Source organism: Leptodactylus fuscus, chromosome 8 (assembly GCF_031893055.1).
Source record: "Leptodactylus fuscus isolate aLepFus1 chromosome 8, aLepFus1.hap2, whole genome shotgun sequence".
Taxonomy (NCBI): Eukaryota; Metazoa; Chordata; class Amphibia; order Anura; family Leptodactylidae; genus Leptodactylus; species Leptodactylus fuscus.
Window position 1 is genome coordinate 97,170,475 of NC_134272.1, and position 16,925 is coordinate 97,187,399.

Below are 16,925 nucleotides of genomic sequence, written 5' to 3' on the forward strand. Positions count from 1 at the left end.
GTTTACACATTCCTAGGACTTGGTTTATTTTACCTATAAAACTACAAAGTGCCTGAAATAAAGTGCAGCCTGAATGTTTCCCCCCGTCTGGTCTCCATGGTCTCACCCCCTCCCCTCCCCCCTTTCCAAGGAAATTTTTTTGCCGTTTCTAAAACTGAACTCGAGTCGTTTACCATGAAAATAATTTTATTGTCCGGTTGGGTAATGGCGGCCGATTCCGTGGTCAGGACGTGTGAATAAATAAGAAATCAGATATAAGACGATATAAATAGGCGCGGGGGCGGGGACAATGCTATATAATAAACTTTACATACAGCCCCGCCCACAGGCATATATTACATATGTACATATTTACATGGAGACAACATGGCCGCCACTGGAAGTCAGGACGTTGGGTGTCGGGACATCGTCAGATCAAACCTGTAAGACATGAAGAACGCCCGTTATATGTGAATATGAGGCTACCGAAAAGTGAGGGGGGGGGGGGGGGGGTCAGTGTCATCAGGGCCCCGGGATGGGGCGAAGGCCACACCCTTTCTGGTTGACCACATTGGTCTCATTGTTCCACTTACCAGTCGGTGAATCCTTGGTCAACGTCTTCTTGGGACAGATCCACCAGCGTCTAAGAGAAGGAACAAGACGTTAGAGCGGACAGACGATGGGACTTGTAGTCCCTGTGCAGCGGCTCGCGCCCGTTACTTACCTTCCCCATCTCCTTCCTCTCTTGAGATCCAAACGGCCGGTTGTTTTTCACTGCAATGTCCAGCGTCCGTTTCTTGGCATCTTCAAGGGAAACCAGAAACTCAAACCTGGAGGAAAAAAAGTGGGGGGAGCTGTGACCTCGAATCCTGGAGACCCCAATATCTAGAATGTCCCCTCCCCCTGTAAGGAATGGATGGACTGATACAGTGACGTCCTCTGAGGGCCCAATCTATTATGGCTAGTGGCCCCAGAAGAAGGAATATTCCTCTGAAACCCCGTATTGTCAGGAGGTTCTGACACCTAACATGGAGGTTGCGGAACGTCCCCTCAGAGGGTCAGAAGTAATTTGTGTCATTTACCACAATGACCTGAATGGGACCAGATGGAGCAGGAGCCGATATCCCTGCAGATACCAGAACCCACTGGACATGACCAGACCCTGGAGCAGAACACCAGACACAATCCGGACAATGGAGTCTTCCAGTTTGGTGGTGATCATGGTCTGGGGTCGTAGGATTCAGGGGACTGTGCTACTAACTTCTCATTGTAGATGGGGTTAAGGGTCCTCCTCTTCACTGTCGTCTTCTTGCGGCTGGCCCATCTCCGGTCGGGGAGCAGGTACATGCGGACATAGGGATCGGCTCCATGATTTGAGCACTGGATCAGGTTTCTTTATAAGAACACAGAAGACAACATTCATTTTTCAGGAGATGAAAACAAGTGTAAAGGTCGGGAGACCATATTATCTAAAGGAGGTGGTGAGGGTCAGGAGACCATATTATCTGAAGGACGTGGTGAGGGTCAGGAGACCATATTATCTGAAGGACGTGGTGAGGGTCGGGAGACCATATTATCTAAAGGACGTGGTGAGGGTCGGGAGACCATATTATCTGAAGGACGTGGTGAGGGTCAGGAGACCATATTATCTGAAGGAGGTGGTGAGGGGCGGGAGACCATATTATCTGAAGGAGGTGGTGAGGGGCGGGAGACCATATTATCTGAAGGACGTGGTGAGGGTCAGGAGACCATATTATCTGAAGGACGTGGTGAGAGCCGGGAGACCATATTATCTGAAGGACGTGGTGAGAGCCGGGAGACCATATTATCTGAAGGACGTGGTGAGAGCCGGGAGACCATATTATCTGAAGGACGTGGTGAGAGCCGGGAGACCATATTATCTGAAGGACGTGGTGAGAGTCAGGAGACCATATTATCTGAAGGACGTGGTGAGGGTCGGGAGACCATATTATCTGAAGGACGTGGTGAGGGCCGGGAGACCATATTATCTGAAGGACGTGGTGAGAGTCGGGAGACCATATTATCTGAAGGACGTGGTGAGGGTCGGGAGACCATATTATCTAAAGGACGTGGTGAGGGTCAGGAGACCATATTATCTGAAGAACGTGGTGAGAGCCGGGAGACCATATTATCTGAAGGACGTGGTGAGGGTCAGGAGACCATATTATCTGAAGGACGTGGTGAGAGCCGGGAGACCATATTATCTGAAGGACGTGGTGAGGGTCGGGAGACCATATTATCTGAAGGAGGTGGTGAGGGTCGGGAGACCATATTATCTGAAGGAGGTGGTGAGGGTCGGGAGACCATATTAGCTGAAGGACGTGGTGAGGGCCGGGAGACCATATTATCTAAAGGACGTGGTGAGAGCCGGGAGACCATATTATCTGAAGGACGTGGTGAGGGTCAGGAGACCATATTATCTGAAGGACGTGGTGAGAGCCGGGAGACCATATTATCTGAAGGAGGTGGTGAGGGTCGGGAGACCATATTATCTGAAGGAGGTGGTGAGGGTCGGGAGACCATATTATCTGAAGGAGGTGGTGAGGGTCGGGAGACCATATTATTTGAAGGACGTGGTGAGGGCCGGGAGACCATATTATCTGAAGGACGTGGTGAGGGCCAGGAGACCATATTAAAGGAAATATGTGTTAAAAGAGACAATGGTCTTGTCCATCTTACCTGCAGCCATTGACAGACACAATGAGGGAGCGTCGCAGCGAGGCGTATCGCACTGAGATGTTAACCTCTCCGGTCACCACACCTGATCCACTAGAAACATCCAAAGTGACCATTAGACTTTTAATAACACAGGGGACAATCTTGGCCATTTAGAAGGGACTCACCTGGGGTCCTCACTAACGTCAAACACTGAGGAAGCCATGGAACTGAGTGAGACGAGGCTGGGCGCCAGTCTGTGCAGGTGTCTTAGGTTAGGGGTTCGAGGAGCTGAGGTGTTACCGGACTGATCCGGGATCTGGTTGTGGGTTGGTTTCTGTTCAGAGCCCAGATGACTAATTCGTTGGCTAACGTTGCCCACACTCTCCTTGTGGACCACTTTGTTATGTGGGACATAGTGAATCTGGTTCTGCTGAGGGTCACTGGGTTTGCGGTGATTTCCATGGGATTTCTCTTGTTGCATCCGTCTAATGGAGACTGGTCCATGCTTCAAGGAGTTAATTCCTGCATAGACCGTGTCCGGGTCGGGATCCTCAATGTGCAGAACCTGGGAATTCATATACAGGACATGGTCAGTGTGGGGTGTGGTAGAGTTGGTGCTTGGTACGGAAGGCGCTGGCACTCACCCGGAGGACAATCTTCATCTTGATGAAGCTGTTGGGCCCCGAGTTCATAAGTGGAAACCTTTGGTCTGTGGTCAGATTCTCACTGGCCAGGAGATGATGTAGAGGGATGTCCAGCATACCGAGAGCGCACTGCCTGTTATCATCCTTCACCTGGAGACACATCAAGTGCAAACCAGAGTCATCTACAGCCCAAAGGTGGAAAACAGGATCAACAGACTCCCCCGACCGTCAGATTCTACCGCCCAGGGCCATAGATATAGGGAGTGCAGAGGTAGCAGCAACTACACCGCGCTGGACCATACTACAATACAATAAACTACACCGCGCTGGACCATACTACAATACAATAAACTACACCGCGCTGGACCATACTACAATACAATAAACTACACCGCGCTGGACCATACTACAATACAATAAACTACACCGCGCTGGACCATACTACAATACAATAAACTACACCGCGCTGGACCATACAACAATACAATAAACTACACCGCGCTGGACCATACTACAATACAATAAACTACACCGCCCTGGACCATACTACAATACAATAAACTACACCGCCCTGGACCATACTACAATACAATAAACTACACCGCGCTGGACTATACTACAATACAATAAACTACACCGCGCTGGACTATACAACAATACAATAAACTACACCGCGCTGGACTATACTACAATACAATAAACTACACCGCGCTGGACCATACTACAATACAATAAACTACACCGCGCTGGACCATACTACAATACAATAAACTACACCGCGCTGGACCATACTACAATACAATAAACTACACCGCGCTGGACTATACAACAATACAATAAACTACACCGCGCTGGACCATACTACAATACAATAAACTACACCGCGCTGGACCATACTACAATACTATAAACTACACCGCGCTGGACCATACTACAATACAATAAACTACACCGCGCTGGACCATACTACAATACTATAAACTACACCGCACTGCAGTACACAACACCACTGTCTTGTTGTTGGCATTGGTACAATGAGTTGTGCGTTTTTTAAATAAACTTTCCTGAGTTTTCTCTATTCTCACAATCACTATTTGCTACCATTGTAGTTACATCCTGAGGCTCAGCCCCACTCACACAGGTGAATGACAATAGAAGACACTGTAAGAGCAGGACTAGGTCAATGCGCCGGGACTTTTCTGGAGCTTCTAGTGCTGACGGGGATCCAGCCTCTCGTACCCTGGGCATGGTGTCCACTGTTAGAACAAAGCGCTGACTTCTGAATGGTAGCAGTGGGAGCTCCAGCAGGGGGCGCCAGTATATGGTATCCCCTATGGCCCCTCCAGCAGTGTATGGTATCCCCCATGGCCCCTCCAGCAGTGTATGGTATCCCCCATGGCCCCTCCAGCAGTGTATGGTATCCCCCATGGCCCCTCCAGCAGTGTATGGTATCTCCCATGGCCCCTCCAGCAGTGTATGGTATCCCCCATGGCCCCTCCAGCAGTGTATGGTATCCTCCATGGCCCCTCCAGCAGTGTATGGTATCCTCCATGGCCCCTCCAGCAGTGTATGGTATTCCCCATGGCCCCTCCAGCAGTGTATGGTATCCCCCATGGCCCCTCCAGCAGTGTATGGTATCCCCCATGGCCCCTCCAGCAGTGTATGGTATCCCCCATGGCCCCTTCAGCAGTGTATGGTATCCCCCATGGCCCCTCCAGCAGTGTATGGTATCCCCCATGGCCCCTCCAGCAGTGTATGGTATCCCCCATGGCCCCTCCAGCAGTGTATGGTATCTCCCATGGCCCCTCCAGCAGTGTATGGTATCCCCCATGGCCCCTGCAGCAGTGTATGGTATCCCCCATGGCCCCTCCAGCAGTGTATGGTATCCCCCATGGCCCCTCCAGCAGTGTATGGTATCCCCCATGGCCCCTCCAGCAGTGTATGGTATCCCCCATGGCCCCTCCAGCAGTGTATGGTATCCCCCATGGCCCCTCCAGCAGTGTATGGTATCCCCCATGGCCCCTCCAGCAGTGTATGGTATCCCCCATGGCCCCTCCAGCAGTGTATGGTATCCCCCATGGCCCCTCCAGCAGTGTATGGTATCCCCCATGGCCCCTCCAGCAGTGTATGGTATCCCCCATGGCCCCTCCAGCAGTGTATGGTATCCCCCATGGCCCCTCCAGCAGTGTATGGTATCCCCCATGGCCCCTCCAGCAGTGTATGGTATCCCCCATGGCCCCTCCAGCAGTGTATGGTATCCCCCATGGCCCCTCCAGCAGTGTATGGTATCCCCCATGGCCCCTCCAGCAGTGTATGGTATCCCCCATGGCCCCTCCAGCAGTGTATGGTATCCTCCATGGCCCCTCCAGCAGTGTATGGTATCCTCCATGGCCCCCCCAGCAGTGTATGGTATCCCCCATGGCCCCTCCAGCAGTGTATGGTATCCCCCATGGCCCCTCCAGCAGTGTATGGTATCCCCCATGTTTCCTCCAGCAGTGTATGGTATCCCCCATGGCCCCTCCAGCAGTGTATGGTATCCTCCATGGCCCCTCCAGCAGTCCCCTATGGCTGGTCCCTACAGGGGTCCTTACCTCCAGGTGGAGATGCTGCATGTGCACGTTCTGGATGAAGAAGGCGAAGGCCTGTTCCCACACGGGGTCCTTGGATTTGGAGCAGGTCTGTAAGGAGAAGAGACATTAATGGGGACGGATTCTCACGCTGCAGTCATGTGACTTCTGACTGCCCGTCCGCTCTACACGAGGATTCTGATAAGCAATTTGTCTCATCATTGGAAACACTTTGTCTCACCTGGATACAAATGTAACAAACCCTCAGCTGTGCGAGCAGCATAACTATATATTCCTGGCAGTTTGTTACAATGTATCAGTCTGGACTTTACACTGGATACAACTGTAACAAACCCTCACCCTGTGATGTGCCGCCTATGGGGCCCACGGGCCACTCACCTTACTCTTCACCGACTTCTTCCCCACACACATGACGACGTACGAGCTCGGCTCCTTCTCACACTGCACAGAAGACAGAAGAAGATCTCATTATAAGAGACGCACCCCCCCCCCCCCAAGACTGGCTGATAACACAGAACAATAGCCTGGGGCTGCTCCTCACCTTGGGGTACAGGGCGTATCGCTGTCTGGCTGAGTGCTCGTTGTTTGAATATTCAAAGTGGTTCTTCTGTAGGGTGAAGAGGACAAGGTTAGGGCGGGGGCAAGACACTGAGGAGGCGGGGCAAGACACTGAGGAGGCGGGGCAAGACACTGAGGAGGCGGGGCAAGACACTGAGGAGGCGGGGCAAGACACTGAGGAGGCGGGGCAAGACACTGAGGAGGCGGGGCAAGACACTCAGGAGGCGGGGCAAGACACTCAGGAGGCGGGGCAAGACACTCAGGAGGCGGGGCAAGACACTCAGGAGGCGGGGCAAGACACTCAGGAGGCGGGGCAAGACACTCAGGAGGCGGGGCAAGACACTCAGGAGGCGGGGCAAGACACTCAGGAGGCGGGGCAAGACACTCAGGAGGCGGGGCAAGACACTCAGGAGGCGGGGCAAGACACTCAGGAGGCGGGGCGGAAAAAACACTCAGGAGGCGGGGGGGAAGACACTCAGGAGGCGGGGGGGAAGACACTCAGGAGGCGGGGGGGAAGACACTCAGGAGGCGGGGGGGAAGACACTCAGGAGGCGGGGGGGAAGACACTCAGGAGGCGGGGGGGAAGACACTCAGGAGGCGGGGGGGAAGACACTCAGGAGGCGGGGGGGAAGACACTCAGGAGGCGGGGGGGAAGACACTCAGGAGGCGGGGGGGAAGACACTCAGGAGGCGGGGGGGAAGACACTCAGGAGGCGGGGGGGAAGACACTCAGGAGGCGGGGGGGAAGACACTCAGGAGGCGGGGGGGAAGACACTCAGGAGGCGGGGGGGAAGACACTCAGGAGGCGGGGGGGAAGACACTCAGGAGGCGGGGGGGAAGACACTCAGGAGGCGGGGGGGAAGACACTCAGGAGGCGGGGGAAGACACTCAGGAGGCGGGGGAAGACACTCAGGAGGCGGGGGAAGACACTCAGGAGGCGGGGGGAAGACACTGAGGAGGCGGGGGGAAAACACTCAGGAGGCGGGGGGGGAAGACACTCAGGAGGCGGGGGAAGACACTCAGGAGGCGGGGGGGAAGACACTGAGGAGGCGGGGGGGAAGACACTGAGGAGGCGGGGGGAAGACACTGAGGAGGCGGGGGGAAGACACTCAGGAGGCGGGGGGAAGACACTCAGGAGGCGGGGCAAGACACTCAGGAGGCGGGGGGAAGACACTCAGGAGGCGGGGGGGAAGACACTCAGGAGGCGGGGGGGAAGACACTCAGGAGGCGGGGGGGAAGACACTCAGGAGGCGGGGGGAAGACACTCAGGAGGCGGGGGAAGACACTCAGGAGGCGGGGGGGAAGACACTCAGGAGGCGGGGGGGAAGACACTCAGGAGGCGGGGGGGAAGACACTCAGGAGGCGGGGGGGAAGACACTCAGGAGGCGGGGGGGAAGACACTCAGGAGGCGGGGGGGAAGACACTCAGGAGGCGGGGGGGAAGACACTCAGGAGGCGGGGGAAGACACTCAGGAGGCGGGGGAAGACACTCAGGAGGCGGGGGAAGACACTCAGGAGGCGGGGGAAGACACTCAGGAGGCGGGGGGAAGACACTGAGGAGGCGGGGGGGAAGACACTCAGGAGGCGGGGGGGGAAGACACTCAGGAGGCGGGGGGAAAACACTCAGGAGGCGGGGGGGGAAGACACTCAGGAGGCGGGGGAAGACACTCAGGAGGCGGGGGGGAAGACACTCAGGAGGCGGGGGAAGACACTCAGGAGGCGGGGGAAGACACTCAGGAGGCGGGGGAAGACACTCAGGAGGCGGGGGAAGACACTCAGGAGGCGGGGGGGGAAGACACTCAGGAGGCGGGGGAAGACACTCAGGAGGCGGGGGGGAAGACACTGAGGAGGCGGGGGGGAAGACACTGAAGGATACAACCGCCCCTTGTCACACAAAGCACTGCAGACAAGATACAACGTGTCACTTACCGGCAAACAACCTGCACTGTCCAAATACACAATGACCATGGCGGTGGAACAACCATTAGGGGCCTAGAAAAAGAGAAGAGTTACAGAAGTCGCCAGATCCCACCTCTGAGGTAAAGCCACGAATATTATATCATCACCCCCCTCTGGGGCAACGACCCTGTTATTATATAGTGTATGTATTATATATACTGTATACACTATAGATACACTATGTATGAGATATACTGTATACACTATAGATACGCTATGTATTATATATACTGTATACACTATAGATACACTATGTATGATATATACTGTATACACTATAGATAGCGTATCTATAGTGTATACAGTATATCTCCTACATAGCGTATCTATAGTGTATACAGTATATATCATACATAGCGTATCTATAGTGTATACAGTATATCTCATACATAGTGTATCTATAGTGTATACAGTATATATAATACATAGGGTATCTATAGTGTATACAGTATATCTCATACATAGTGTATCTATAGTGTATACAGTATATCTCCTACATAGCGTATCTATAGTGTATACAGTATATATAATACATAGCGTATCTATAGTGTATACAGTATATCTCCTACATAGCGTATCTATAGTGTATACAGTATATATAATACATAGCGTATCTATAGTGTATACAGTATATATCATACATAGTGTATCTATAGTGTATACAGTATATATAATACATAGGGTATCTATAGTGTATACAGTATATCTCATACATAGTGTATCTATAGTGTATACAGTATGTCACGGAGCAAAGGTATACGTCTTCCTCCGGATGGTCTTTTGAATCAACACGGACGCAAGAGGTCGGGAGACAACAGCAATTTATTGTAATCCACAAAGTTAGTAGCCGGCAGCGGTCACATCAACCGTAATAACAATAAGTCCACAGAAGTCACAATCCAATGATAACTTTGGTTCCTTGGTCCTGTAACTATATCCTGGCTCTCTGCAGAGCTGTGCACAGGCCGGCTAACACATACTAACTGCTAGCTACATCTATATACTAAACTGTTACTTCCTATATCTGTGGGTGGGAAGGGCTGAGTCACAGATCCTTCCCCCCTCACCTATACCAAGGAGAGCAGACTCCCTGTCTACTATGGACAATGCACCATCCAACCTCTTCTTGGAGACACTGATCAGATTATCTCCACCCATTGTCCTCACTAGTTAGAGGTATTTGCATACAATGTGCTAACACACTAGACCCCAATCAGCCAACTACACATTGATGTATATAACAGGTTAGAGAATACATTCCACATGAAATATATATTACACATTGCCTATAGTTTGGACTCTAACCATCCCGTGACAACCCCTCCCCCTCTCAAAACATGTGCATGACACAATTGGCCTACACAGGTAAATTGGGGAATGCACATCAGTCTCTATAGCTCATATGTCCTCCTGCCGGGATAACCCATCTGCGTTCTGGTGTTGGTTCCCTCGGCGGTACTGAATGGTAAAGTTGTAGAGTTGAAGGGCTGGCATCTGGCAGAAAATCCGGTGGATCCATGTTGGCGTCTCTCTGAGCTTGGCTTCGGGTCACTGCTCCCACAAAGTGGCACTGTAGATTTCCAACATCGTTACCTAACAGAACATCGGCCGGCAGCCCGCTCATCACACCAATTGTGCATCGTTTTGGTCCATAACCATAGTCGAGTTCCACGGTAGCTTTAGGAATACGTTTCCGAGTACCTCCTGCCAACTCGATAGAAAGGCCAGGGCCCTCCTCTAGGGCCTCGGGTCGAACTACTCGGGGGTCCGCTACCGTTAGGAAAGCTCCCGAGTCCCGGAATCCAACAACTGTTCGGCCATCCAGTAGGACCTCCTGCAAGTGCTTCCGCTGAAGGTTTGCGGGATGTGTGGCGGAAGGCTGAATCCCATAGACCCCTGGAGGTGGAACAGATGTGTCATTCATGGAGTCATCTGGAAATGGGGCCAAACTTTCTGTCCTAGGAGTGGTTCCCAGGTAGTGAATAGGCCGGGATGCCACGGTGGCCCGTGCCCCCATGTTAACAGGGCAACTAGCTTGCAAATGTCCAGGCCGCCCGCACCCAAAACATCTGCGCTCTAGCATTCTTCCAGTAGGTCGTTGTCTAGGGACAGGGTTGTTCATAGCTGGAGGCCGATGGGCTGGGGCAGGGGTAGAGGGGGAATTGTAATCCTGAGGCCGGGCACGAAAGGTGGGTGGCTGGCTGAAGGGTGTCTGGCGGACTGTGGTAGTTTTCCGCTCCTCTGCAAACAACCTCTTCCACTGCGGCTTGATGGTCAGGCCCTCATCTGCAAGAGAAGCAGCTTGCTCAACTGTGACTGGGTTCCGTTCCAGCACCCACTCACGGATCTCAGCGGGGCACTGGGAAAAGAACTGTTCCTTAAGTATGACTTGGAGGATCTTATCGACTGTGACAGCCTCCTCTCCTTCTAGCCAGCGCTTGCATGCTTGCTTCAATTTGTGGGCAAACATGTGGAAGGAGCTTCCCCCATTGTAAGACAAAGAGCGGAACTGAACTCGGTAGGTCTCTGGAGTGACTGCATAATACTTCTGCACCGCTCTTTTAATGGCCTCATAGTCCCGCTGATCACTAGGGTCCATGGCTCTGAGAGCTTCCGCAGCCCCATCTCGTAGGTGCCCCACCAGATACCGGACCCAATCCTTCTCTGGGACTTCCATCAGGTGGCACTGGTGTTCGAAGTCCTGAAAATATCCATCAACATCCCCAGCCGCTTCCTCAAAGGTCTTGAAGTGTTTATGGGAGACATATGGTGGTTCTCTCACTGTTGGGCTGGGGGTCGGCGTTTGATTATAATTCCTCGTAGTTATCTCAGCCATTCGCCTTTCATGCGCCATTCTTTCCTTTTCATGCGCCATTCTCTGTTCCTCCTTCTCCGTTTCCTGAGCCCTCTGTAATGCTCTACTCCTTTGCTCTGCAGTTGCTCCTAGCCCCAGCACTGCCAACTCCTCCTCATACAAAACAACCCATCTGCTCTTTTGGGTCTGTACCTGCCACTCCCGTATCTCTCCAGTCTCCTGGGGGCAGCCCTCCTCATGGTCGCTTTGCAGGGTCATCTCCTCCAGTGCCTCGATCAGTTGCTCTTTCGTTCTTCCCTGGTAACTCAGGTTTAGTTCCCGGGCCCTTACTTGTAGACTTGCCATAGTCCAGTTCCTGTATTCTGAGGTTGTGGCTCCATTAATCGCTGAGCTGCTGTAGTCCATCTCGCTGTCCGCTGTTGATCCCACCGCTGCCAACCAGTTGTCACGGAGCAAAGATATACGTCTTCCTCCGGATGGTCTTTTGAATCAACACGGACGCAAGAGGTCGGGAGACAACAGCAATTTATTGTAATCCACAAAGTTAGTAGCCGGCAGCGGTCACATCAACCGTAATAACAATAAGTCCACAGAAGTCACAATCCAATGATAACTTTGGTTCCTTGGTCCTGTAACTAAATCCTGGCTCTCTGCAGAGCTGTGCACAGGCCGGCTAACACATACTAACTGCTAGCTATATCTATATACTAAGACTGTTACACCTATATCTGTGGGTGGGAAGGGCTGAGTCACAGATCCTTCCCCCCTCACCTATACCAAGGAGAGCAGACTCCCTGTCTACTATGGACAATGCACCGTCCAACCTCTTCTTGGAGACACTGATCAGATTATCTCCACCCATTGTCCTCACTAGTTAGAGGTATTTGCATACAATGTGCTAACACACTAGACCCTAATCAGCCAACTACACATTGATGTATATAACAGGTTAGAGAATACATTCCACATGAAATATATATTACACATTGCCTATAGTTTGGACTCTAACCATCCCGTGACACAGTATATCTCATACATAGTGTATCTATAGTGTATACAGTATATCTCATACATAGTGTATCTATAGTGTATACAGTATATCTGGACTCTGCCTGTCACCTCCTGACATATTGTGTTTCTTCTATAGTGCCCTCTTATTACATGGCCTCCTTGCTGGGCTCGGTTGTGGCTCCTTCCTCAGTGGCCGCTCACTCACCTCCTGCAGCTTGTCCTGCGTGGCCAGCAGTGAGAACCATTCCAGCTTTAGATGAACGGACCCGCTGACCACATCACTGAGCGGGAACCACTGGGGGAGAGAAGACAGGTCAGCCATGGAACGCCGGCCACAGAGTCACACATCAGAAAGCTGCTCACCTCGTCCACGATCCGATCCTTCATGACGCCCTCCAGACCAATCACCAAACTGGGTAACATAAGGGGAAGAGATGACCACATGTATGACCCCTCCAGATGACCACATGTATGACCCCTCCAGATGACCACATGTATGACCCCTCCAGATGACCACATGTATGACCCCTCCAGATGACCACATGTATGACCCCTCCAGATGACCACATGTATGACCCCTCCAGATAACCACATGTATGACCCCTCCAGATAACCACATGTATGACCCCTCAAGATTACCACATGTATGACCCCTCCAGATGACCACATGTATGACCCCTCCAGATGACCACATGTATGACCCCTCCAGATAACCACATGTATGACCCCTCCAGATAACCACATGTATGACCCCTCAAGATTACCACATGTATGACCCCTCCAGATGACCACATGTATGACCCCTCCAGATGACCACATGTAGGACCCCTCCAGATGACCACATGTATGACCCCTCCAGATTACCACATGTATGACCCCTCCAGATGACCACATGTATGACCCCTCCAGATGACCACATGTATGACCCCTCCAGATGACCACATGTATGACCCCTCCAGATGACCACATGTAGGACCCCTCCAGATGACCACATGTATGACCCCTCCAGATTACCACATGTATGACCCCTCCAGATGACCACATGTATGACCCCTCCAGATGACCACATGTATGACCCCTCCAGATGACCACATGTATGACCCCTCCAGATGACCACATGTATGACCCCTCCAGATGACCACATGTATGACCCCTCCAGATAACCACATGTATGACCCCTCCAGATAACCACATGTATGACCCCTCCAGATAACCACATGTATGACCCCTCCAGATTACCACATGTATGACCCCTCCAGATAACCACATGTATGACCCCCACAGACAATCATACATAGGACCCCTCCTTACACATCTGACCTCTACATATCACACATGACCCCTCCACATACAGATGATATCACCTTCCCAGAAAATCGTCCTTGTCCGGATCTTCATCGTAGATGTCGATTTCCAGATCCTGCCCAGGAACCTCATGGATGACAAACTGTGAACAAGAGAGGAGGGGGCGTTATCCACAAGGAGAGCTGTATACAGGACCCTCTGGATATATATATACTACACCGGCGGGGACCAACTACACCGGCAGGGACCAACTACAATACGGAGGACCAACTACAACGGCAGGGACCAACTACAACACGGAGGACCAACTACAACGGCGGGGACCAACTACACCGGCAGGGACCAACTACAATACGGAGGACCAACTACACCGGCAGGGACCAACTACAATACGGAGGACCAACTACACCGGCAGGGACCAACTACAATACGGAGGACCAACTACACCGGCAGGGACCAACTACAATACGGAGGACCAACTACACCGGCAGGGACCAACTACAATACAGAGGACCAACTACAACGGCGGGGACCAACTACACCAGCGGGGACCAACTACAACACGGAGGACCAACTACACCGGCAGGGACCAACTACAATACGGAGGACCAACTACACCGGCGGGGACCAACTACACCGGCAGGGACCAACTACAACACGGAGGACCAACTACACCAGCGGGGACCAACTACACCGGCAGGGACCAACTACACCGGCAGGGACCAACTACAACGGCGGGGACCAACTACACCGGCAGGGACCAACTACACCGGCAGGGACCAACTACACCAGCGGGGACCAACTACACCGGCAGGGACCAACTACAATACGGAGGACCAACTACACCGGCAGGGACCAACTACAATACAGAGGACCAACTACAACGGCGGGGACCAACTACACCAGCAGGGACCAACTACAACACGGAGGACCAACTACACCGGCAGGGACCAACTACAATACGGAGGACCAACTACACCGGCAGGGACCAACTACAACGCGGAGGACCAACTACACCGGCAGGGACCAACTACAACACGGAGGACCAACTACACCAGCAGGGACCAACTACAACACGGAGGACCAACTACACCGGCAGGGACCAACTACAACGCGGAGGACCAACTACACCGGCAGGGACCAACTACAACACGGAGGACCAACTACACCGGCAGGGACCAACTACAACACGGAGGACCAACTACACCAGCAGGGACCAACTACAACACGGAGGACCAACTACACCGGCAGGGACCAACTACAACACGGAGGACCAACTACACCGGCAGGGACCAACTACACCGGCAGGGACCAACTACAACGCGGAGGACCAACTACACCGGCAGGGACCAACTACAACATGGAGGACCAACTACAACACGGAGGACCAACTACACCGGCGGGGACCAACTACAACACGGAGGACCAACTACACCGGCAGGGACCAACTACAACACGGAGGACCAACTACACCGGCAGGGACCAACTACAACGGCGGGGACCAACTACAACGCGGAGGACCAACTACACCAGCAGGGACCAACTACAACGGCGGGGACCAACTACAACGGCAGGGACCAACTACACCGGCAGGGACCAACTACAATGGCAGGGACCAACTACAACGGTAGGGACCAACTACAACGGCAGGGACCAACTACAACGGCGGGGACCAACTACAACGGCAGGGACCAACTACAACGGCGGGGACCAACTACAACGGCGGGGACCACTTTCCACTTACCCGATTACTGCTCCCGGGGTCTCACCTTATATACAGGATGGGCATCTTGTGTTCTGCTCCCAGGATCTTCACTCCGGAGCCGCTGGGGCCGGGGAGCAGAACACAAGATGCACAGCCTGTATATAAGGAGAGACCCCGGAGCTGCAGCAGGTAATAATAGTAATAGTAGTAATAGCCCCCCCCCCAGGTAATGCTATTCACTTTAGGGCTCTATCACTGTAATAGTGCCCCCCACAGGTAATATTACTATTACAGTAACAGTGCCCCTGAGTGATGGTCCCCTCTAATTGAATGAGGCCCCCGCCCTACCTGTGCTTTTATTAAGGGACTACTCCCCATACCTCCAATGAATTACACTTGATGTGGAGAGATCCCCCTAAATAAAGTATAAAGGTAATCCTCAAATCTGCACTTTATTGGGGGTTTCTTATGAGCCACCCAATCACCCCAACCATGCTCTGCTGCTGAAAACCCCACCCCCACCGGGCCACGGGAAAATTGGCCTATATGTAAGTGGCCCTCGGTACAAAAAAGGCTGCGGCCCCCTGACCGTCATATAGGGCCGATATCTAAGATACACCACATATAGGGCAGATATCTACTATGCAATACACACGGGGCTGATATCTACTGTATACACCACCTATAGGTGATGATTTCCACTGTATACTACAAACAAGGCTGATACTGTAGACCACCATAACCTACATAGAGGGATATATCACATGTGGGGGTGTCCTCTCACCTCAAACATCTCATTCCAGCGAGGATTAAGATTCTCCTTGATAGTCCGGCTCTTGAAGTTCTGGTTTCCCACCCTCACGATGGCGTACGGGTCAGACTTGCCCTTTATGATGCCCTTAAGATAAGTGTCCTTTGGGATCAGGTGTTCGGCTTCAAGTAGATAAACTTTCAATACACCCTAAAAAGTAGAAGGAGACGTCATTGTGCTCAGTCTCCCCTCCAATAACCCCACCAGCTCCTGTAGTAACCAGTGCCCCCCCCCCCCCCCCCAGCATACCCTCCCCATTACACTCACCTGCGGCACAGGGAAGCGGAGCTCAGCGGCGTTCACCTTGTTACTCAGAGGGAAAGTGAATCTGTTGGGCAGCACCAGATATGATGCAATAAGGTCAACTATCATCCCGTCCGACATGTCACTGCAAGAGGAAACCCAGAAGGAAAACATAAAACAGGAGCAACCAATCACAGCAAGACGTGACCAGATCCACAGAGGATCCCTGCTTGCTGTCAGTGAATGAGTTTGTCACACTCTAGTTCTGATCCCACAGATTGTATTCCCCTGTCCTACAGTCGGCCTCTCCTGACATGGCTGATAACAGATAGTAATAGATTGTATTCCCCTGTCCTACAGTCGGCCTCTCCTCTCCTGACATGGCTGAAAACAGATAGTAATAGATTGTATTCCCCTGTCCTACAGTCGGCCTCTCCCCTCCTGACATGGCTGATACCAGATAGTAATAGATTGTATTCCCCTGTCCTACAGTCGGCCTCTCCTCTCCTGACATGGCTGATAACAGATAGTAATAGATTGTATTCCCCTGTCCTACAGTCGGCCTCTCCCCTCCTGACATGGCTGATACCAGATAGTAATAGATTGTATTCCCCTGTCCTACAGTCGGCC

General features: G+C 52.4%; 1 protein-coding gene across 1 annotated transcript in view; it reads right to left on the reverse strand.

The window, feature by feature from the left end:
* Positions 1–309: 309 nt before the first annotated feature.
* ESYT3 (extended synaptotagmin 3) overlaps positions 310–16,925 on the reverse strand; it is a 62,938-nt gene continuing 46,322 nt past the window's right edge. Inside the window, exons 8-23 of the mRNA XM_075285913.1 lie at positions 16,320–16,440; positions 16,026–16,202; positions 13,596–13,678; positions 12,595–12,643; positions 12,437–12,526; positions 8,376–8,438; positions 6,432–6,497; positions 6,269–6,331; positions 5,894–5,980; positions 3,303–3,452; positions 2,844–3,223; positions 2,680–2,769; positions 1,241–1,372; positions 704–809; positions 573–622; positions 310–420 (exon numbers count right to left, since the gene is read on the reverse strand). Coding sequence (XP_075142014.1) covers positions 384–420; positions 573–622; positions 704–809; positions 1,241–1,372; positions 2,680–2,769; positions 2,844–3,223; positions 3,303–3,452; positions 5,894–5,980; positions 6,269–6,331; positions 6,432–6,497; positions 8,376–8,438; positions 12,437–12,526; positions 12,595–12,643; positions 13,596–13,678; positions 16,026–16,202; positions 16,320–16,440 — 1,744 coding nt within the window. The 3' untranslated portion in view covers positions 310–383. The remainder of the gene's footprint in view (positions 421–572; positions 623–703; positions 810–1,240; positions 1,373–2,679; positions 2,770–2,843; positions 3,224–3,302; positions 3,453–5,893; positions 5,981–6,268; positions 6,332–6,431; positions 6,498–8,375; positions 8,439–12,436; positions 12,527–12,594; positions 12,644–13,595; positions 13,679–16,025; positions 16,203–16,319; positions 16,441–16,925) is intronic.